Raw genomic sequence first — 7438 nt, forward strand, 5'->3', positions numbered from 1 at the left:
AACAAGGAAAAAACCTAGATCCTATTACTCAGAACTAGAATCTGGGCCCAGAATCCAGTTCCAAGAACTCAGAACTTAGAATCCAGAGGCCACCCTTCAAAACCCAGAGCCCTGAGCCTTCCTCAGAGACCTCCAGAATAGAACCTGTTGGAGAGGACAGGGACAAATGGGAAGGACAGGAGAGAAGCTTGGCAGTGACCAGCTACTCCTGTGTGTTTACACACACAGAGAGACACAGACACATGGCTAGTCTCAGTGGCTCAAGCCTGTAATCCTAGCACTCTGGGAGGCTGAAGTGGGTGGATTGCTTGAGCTCACAAGTTCAAGACCAGCCTGAGCCAGAGTGAGACCCCGTCTCTACTAAAAATAGAAAAACTGAAGCAAGAGGATCGCTTGAGCCCAAAAGTTGGAGGTTTATGTGAGCTATGGCTTGAGATTCTGTCTCAAAAAGAAAAAAAAAGGCACAGACATTCCAAAATGACCCTAAGCAGAAACTCATCCACCCCAGACACACAGCTGTGACTATCAGAAATACAGTGTCACTTGCCCTCAGATATATATACACAATTACACATGGTCACACTTACACACACATATACCCATGCACTGTCACCCAAAGGCACACCACCATACAATCCTCTCCCAGCAAGCAGATACACACACATCTGTGTACCCACATAATCTCAGAACTCCAACCCCAGCTGTCCCACCAAACTTTGAGACCCACAAACACTACACGGGGACACAAAACCCCCCCACAACTTCCAGCCCTGCACACAGACACACAGAACTATAAAGGCTGAGATGAGTGTACACACACACACTCCCCTTAGCATGGAGAAGCCTCATGCATTGGCAGCCATACAGCCTCTGGGAACAGGACCCCAGGGACAGAACTCACCGTGCACCCCCTAGCCCACCCCAGTTCTCCCCCTCCTGGCCGACTGGCGGGCTTTAATACAGATGCCAAACTCATAATTATAACTGAGGGTGACAGGGTCACCTTGAGCCCCAGATGCTCGTGCGGTGACAGATGGCGTTGGCAAACCTGATTAGCAGCCCCCGTGCCAGCGCCCGTGGCACCTGCATCCCTCACACCCCCCCCTCCCCCAGCACTCATTACCCACCCATTACTGGGTCTGGGGTGTGGGGGTGGGGGCGGGCTGGCACTGCCCAGGAGGGGGCAGGGACTCCAGGGGCCCCCTGGCATTAAGGTTCCCAGCTGGCTCTCCTGGCTGACAGGAGGTGGGCACAGCTGAGGGTAGGGGAGGCAGACGCCTCATGCCTGCCAGAGAGGAGGGGTGCCCATGGTGCCAGGGCTGGGCTGCCCTCTCGGACGCTGCCTGGGGTTTGGCACAGAACCCTGGAGGGAGGAGGAAGTGGGCACACACCCCCAGGGCCCTTTGTGACCGTCCCCTCCAGTGCCTTTAAGCGCGGCCTTGGGAGCTGCCTGCCTGGCCTGTTCCCATCCCCTGGTGCCGGTCCTCAGGGTCAGAGGTCTCAGGCTCCCACACCCTGCTGGGCCATCTGTTTCCTCAGGTCCCTCGAGTTCCCCTCACCTGAGGCCTTCCTTCCTGAAGCAGGAAGAGGACTGAGGCCCAGTCACACCCCCCACCCCACACTCCGGGGGGCATTTGGAGGCAACACTGACAGCGCCACATGTCCCTGTGTCTGTGCCAGACGGGCCCATCTGCCAGGGCCCTGGTTCCAGCCGCCCAAAGCCAGGCTACCTTCGCCTGCCACAAACCCTGCACCCCAGCTAGGGAGGGAGCCCCCTGTGCCTCCGCACCCCATCCTGGGGCCATCCACATACAGAGAACCCCAGTCAGAGGAACAAGCACACACACACAGAGCTGAGCAGAGCCAACATTTATAATTCCTGTGGAATGCCACGTAGGGTACAGGGCAGTGGGGAGACTCAGGTGGGTGGGACAAGAATGTGACAGCAGCCATAGTCAAGACAAGAGACAGCTGGGAACACATGGGTCCTGCCTCTGAGTTGGCGACCCCAGGTTTTTCCCAGAAGCTGCGTCTGCCTGCCTACTTTGTGTTTTTGGTGTCCCTAGGATGGGGTTATTTCTGTGTCTCCTGGTCTGGGTAGGGCCATCTGTCGTCTCTGTGGCTGGGAGTGTCTCATTGATTCATTCTGTGAGAGACATTTAAACCTAGTGGTTAAGAGTGGGTAATACACTGCTGTGGATTCCGATCCTTGGCAGGGCCACTTACTGTTGTGTGACACTGAGTGACTCTGCCCCTATGGGCCTCAGTATCCTCATCTGTAAAATAAGGTGATGTTGGCTTGGCACCCATAGTTCAGGGGTTAGGGCGCTGGCCACATACACTGAGGTTGGTGGGTTTGAACCCAGCCCATAGAAAACAACAATGACAACTGCAACAAAAAAATAGCTGGGTGTTGTGGCAGGTGCCTATAGTCCCAGCTACTTGGGAGGCTGAAGCAAGAGAACCATTTAAGCCCAAGAGTTTGAGGTTGCTATGAGCTGTGATGCCACAGCGCTCTACAGAGGGTGACATAGTGAGACTCTGTCTCAACAACAACAAAAAAAGTTGATGTTATCTGCTATCTTGTTAGGCTACTGTGAAGATTACACAAGTACCTATCAAATGCTTAGCACAGGGCCTAGCAAACAGTGAGTTGCTATTAAGTGAGTGAATACCCACTCACCCCATGGCCAGGGCTGTGTCTAGTGTGCTCTTATCCCTGCATCCCAGTGGTCTCTTGACCCAGTGAACATAATCCAGGTTGGCGTCTTTGTTAGTCTGCTTCTCACTATCTCTCCAAGGTGCATGTCTCTGGGTGCCCATCTGTGATGCGCAGCTCACACCTTTGGACTGCACCGACACCCTTCAATCAGCATGGTGGATATCTTCACCCGCCAACGGGTGGCTGGGCTGCCAGCATGACACCACAGGGCCATGGATGCCCAGCGCTTTTGAGAGGGCACACAGCTGTTGCAAAGGACTATCGGGGTGGCATCTGAACTGGGGATGTAGAGGGAGGAGCAGCGGCCAAAGCAGAGGTGATTGCGGAGGTGGGTGGCTGTGCAGCCAGGTCGGGAAACAACCTGTGGCCAAAGAAAGGGAGACAGATCAGGGCAGTGGAGTCTGGGGCCAGAATGTTGAGAAGAATTGCCTGCACACTTCCATCCACCCCACCTTAAGAGGCATGGATGCTGGAGCTAGACCACTTGGGTTCAAATTGTGACTCTCCCATATTCTGGCTGTGTGGACTGGGGCAAATTACTCACCCCCTCTGACTTTTGTTTTCTCACCTGAGAAATCACTGAAGGAAATAGCTCTAGACCTTTCTTTCTTTCTTTCTTTTTTGCAGTTTTTGGCCGGGGCTGGGTTTGAACCTGCCACCTCCAGCATATGGGGCCGGCGCCTTACTCCTTTGAGCCACAGGCACCACCCTAGACCTTTCAACACAGAGGATAAACTCAGGGAATTTGCCGCACCAATAGGAAGCCACTACCACCCCTAGGACTGAGGGACAGCAGTATGATAGGAAACCGAACGAATTAAACAGAAAGCTCTCAGTCCATTGTGTGGTGCATAGTTGGTGCTCAATAAATGTTATCTCTGTCTGGGTACAGTGGCTCATGCCTGTAATCTCAGCATTTTGGAAGTTCTGAGGCTAGAGGATCCCTTCAGGCCAGGAGTTTGAGACCAGCCTGGGAAATATATATATATATATATTTTTTTTCTTTTTTCTTTTCTTTTTTTGAGACAGAGTCTCACTATGTCGCCCTTGGTAGAGTACTATGACATCACAGCTCACAGCAACCCCCAACTCTTGGGCTTAAGCGGTTCTCTTGCCTCAGCCTCCCAAGCAGCTGGGACTACAGGTGCCCACCACAATGCCCGGCTGTTTTTTTGTTGCAGTTGTTTAGTTGGCCTGGGCTGGGTTCAAACCCACCAGCCTCGGTGTATGTGGCTGGCGCCCTAACCACTGTGCTATGGGCGCTGAGCCAGAAATATATATTTTAAAAATTAGCCAGGTGTGGTAGCAAGTGCCTACATTACCAGCTACCTGGAAGGCTGAGGCAGAGGATCCTTTGAGTCCAGGAGTTGGAGGCTGCAGTGAGCTATGATCACACCACTGCACTCTAGTCTGGGTGGCAGAGCAAGACCCTGTCTCTACAATACACAAACACATACAAAACTAGATTCAGTGAAGGTTTGTTGAGCAAATAACAAGCAAAAGGGTCTAGAGAACTGATGCCCGGGCCCTGTTGGGCATGGTCTCAAGCGCTTTACATGAATCTTCCAGTATTATTAACCTATTTTGAGACCCAGAGAAGGAAAGCTACTCACCCTTCTCACCCAAAATCACCAATTAAGGCAGGATTTAGACTCAGATACACCTGGCTCCAAAGCCTGGCCCTGTGCCAGCATATGGCATTAATTCCCAAGGCCCTTATGGAGCACAGACTGAGTGCAACTGTGAGACCCTCCAAATACCCATCTCATTGTGGCTGCCAACAGCCCTTAGGACAGCGGTTCTCAACCTGTTGGTCGTGACCACTTTGGGGGTCAAATGACCCTTTCACAGGGGTCACCAAAGACCATCCTGCATATCAGATATTTACATTCCAATTCATAACAGTAGCAAAATTACAGTTATGAAGTAGCAACAAAAATAATTGTATGGTTGGGGGGGTCACCACAACTTGAGGAACTAACTGTATTAAAGGGTCACAGCATTAGGAAGGTTGAGAACCACTGCCTTAGGAGGAAGGTACTACTATTATTCATTAATCCAAAAAACACTGAGTGTTCACTGTGTGCCTGGCTCCGCTCTCAGTCCTGGGAACAGGGATACAGCAGTGAACAATATGAGAATCCTGCCTCCATGCAGCAGACATTCTAGTGAAGTAGACAGATAACAAACACAATTATCAAATGAATTTCATACTATGTTAGGCAGATGATGTGTGTTATGGGAAGAAATAACTGGGGGAAAGTGGAACCAGGTGGAGGTGCTACCTTTTTTTTTTTTTTTTAAGAGATAAGGTCTCACTTTATCACCCGGGCTAGAGTGTGGTGGCATCATCATAGTTCACTGCAGTCTCAAACTCCTGGGCTCAAGAGATCCTCCTGCTTCAAGCGTGCACCACCATGCCTAACTACTTTTTCTATTTTTATTTTTATTTATTTATTTTTTTCTAGACAGAGTCTCACTTTGTCACCCTTAGTACAGTACCGTGGCATCATAGCTCACAGCAACCTTAAACTCTTGGGCTCAAGTGATTCTCTTGCCTCAGTTTTTTTTTTTTCTTCCATTTTTAGTAAAGATGGGTGTCACTCTTGCTCAGGCTGGTCTTGAACTCCTGAGTTCTTTTTTTTTTTTTTTTTGAGACAGAGCCTCAAGCTGTCCCCCTGGGTAGAGTGCTATGGCATCACGCTCACAGCAACCTCCAACTCCTGGGCTCAAGCGAGTCTCCTGCCTCTGCCTCCCAAGTAGCTGGGACCACAGGCGCCCACCACAACGCCCGGCTATTTTTTGGTTGCAGCTGTCATTGTTGTTTGGCGAGTCTGGGCTGGATTCAAACCCGCCACCTTAGGTGTATGTGGCTGGCGCCTTAACTGGTTGAGCTACAGGCGCCGAGCCAAAACTCCTGAGTTCTAACAATCCACCCACCTCAGTCTCCCAGACTGCTAAGATTACAGTCGTGAACCACCTTGTCCAGCTGTACTTTTTCTATTTTTAGTAGAGACCGGGTCTCACTGTTGCTCAAGCTGGTCTCAGACTCCTGAACTCAAGCAATCCTCCCACTTCCCAGAGTGCTGGGGATTAGGGGCATGAGTTACCACCTCTGGCATTTTAAAACAAATGACGCTTTAGTAAAAATCTGGAAGAGGTGAGAGAAAGGGCCATAGGCTATCTGCCTGGAAGAATAGCACTTCAGGCATAGGTCACAGCCAGTGCGAGGGTCCTGGGGTAGATAGAAAGTTGACCTGAGGAAAAGGAAGGAGGCTGGCTTGTTGGGAGTGAAGTAAATGAGGGAGAAAGGGGAAGGAGGTGAAATCAGGGAGAAAATAGGGTCTGAGAGTACAGGACATGTCCTTATGGGCTGTGAGGAGGACTTGGGTTTTTATTCTGAGTGAGGTGGGAGTCATGGAGGATTCTGAGGGGAGGAGGAATGTGCCCAACTCAGGTGTTCACAAGCCCCCTCAGTCTGCTGAATGGAAAAATAAGCTTGGGGAGGGAGGGTGGTGATGGCAGAAGCCACAAGACTAGGATGGAGGCAACTGCACCCACCCAGGTGGAAGAAGCTTATGCCCTATTTCACAAGGGAGGAAACAGACTCAGAGGCAGAGGTTACAGAACATGAACTCACATCTTTCAGCAGACATAGTCCGTACTCTCTGCCAACACTGAGACCCAGCCCTCTCCTTCTTCCCATACCCACCCACTCACCTGAATGAAGGGCACAGCCTTACACATCTCCTGGGTCAATTCCTGTGGATCCAGTGGCAGAGACATGGCAGTGGCCACTTTCTGCCTAGGTTTCAGGCTACCTATCTGCTGCCGCCTGGTTTTCTGCAGGCCCAAGAAGGTCTTCCAGCTACTAAGGGAAGGAGCTGTCACCAGGGGTTCCAGAGCCCAGGTCCGATTGGCTGCAGCCCAGGGATGGGGTCCAGGCATCCCTGAGCCTGTGAGCAGTGGGACCCCACTAAGCAGGCTAAGGAGAGTAGCTAACCGGCTAAGAAACATCTGCTTATCCGCGCGTCTATCTATCTGTCCGTCTGGGACTGGGCTCAGGGTACTAGGCAGTTGACCCTGCTGTCTGGTGAGTGGAGTCCAGGCACTCTGGACCTGCTTTTAATCACTTGCCCCCACCTGAGCACCCTGGGAGGTGGCTCTCTGTAAACCCACAGCAGGACAGAAAAAAGTAAACCCAAACCCGTTGGGTTCCCACACCTCCTCCCAGCCCAGCAGGCAACATGGGGGTGAACCTGTACTGTGTGACCTGCAGGGACCAGGAAAAGCAGGTCTGAGGACAGGGGCACAATGCCTAAAGCTTTTGATAGCTGTTTTTCCAGTCCTGGGACCACCAGTCATCTGTTTAGCAGAATCACACTTTGCAGCCATGCTTCTTAGATTTTCATCCCAGCACTGCAACTTTCTGGCTGTGCAACCTCAGGCAACTCCCCAGTCCCTACCTTATATGTGTTTTGAGGACACAAGTGGATAATTTATGTCAGGAGTTTAAAACAGGCAGTAGCACCATCGGTCACTATGGTTAACATAATAGCACTCTGGGAGGCTGAGGCAGAAGGATCACTTGAGCCTAGGAGCTCAAGACCAGCCTGAGCAACATAGTGAGACCCTGTAGTCCCAGGACTGGGGAGGCTAAAGCAGAAGAATCACTTGAGCCAGGAGCTGGAAGCTGAACTGACCTATGATTGTGTC

The 7438-nt window shown here is 51.4% G+C and overlaps 1 protein-coding gene across 1 annotated transcript; it reads right to left on the reverse strand.

The window, feature by feature from the left end:
* Positions 1-2837: 2837 nt before the first annotated feature.
* DAND5 (DAN domain BMP antagonist family member 5) lies at positions 2838-6739 on the reverse strand. Its single transcript, XM_012810127.1, has 2 exons — positions 6443-6739; positions 2838-3083 (listed from the first exon to the last, which is right to left on the reverse strand). The coding sequence occupies exons 1-2, from the start codon at positions 6737-6739 to the stop codon at positions 2838-2840; spliced, it is 543 nt and encodes a 180-aa protein (XP_012665581.1).
* Positions 6740-7438: the final 699 nt, after the last annotated feature.

The sequence above is a fragment of the Otolemur garnettii genome, unplaced genomic scaffold (assembly GCF_000181295.1).
Source record: "Otolemur garnettii isolate 467f Iridium unplaced genomic scaffold, OtoGar3 scaffold00127, whole genome shotgun sequence".
Lineage (NCBI taxonomy): Eukaryota > Metazoa > Chordata > Mammalia > Primates > Galagidae > Otolemur > Otolemur garnettii.

Excerpts from the sequence above, each read along its gene's own strand:
- DAND5 (XM_012810127.1), bottom strand. The coding sequence starts at position 6,739 with ATGTTTCTTAGCCGGTTAGCTACTCTCCTTAGCCTGCTTAGTGGGGTC. Across the intron at positions 3,084-6,442 it reads AGGCTGTGCCCTTCATTCAG|GTTGTTTCCCGACCTGGCTG; the intron begins GTGAGTGGGTGG and ends CTTTGGCCACAG.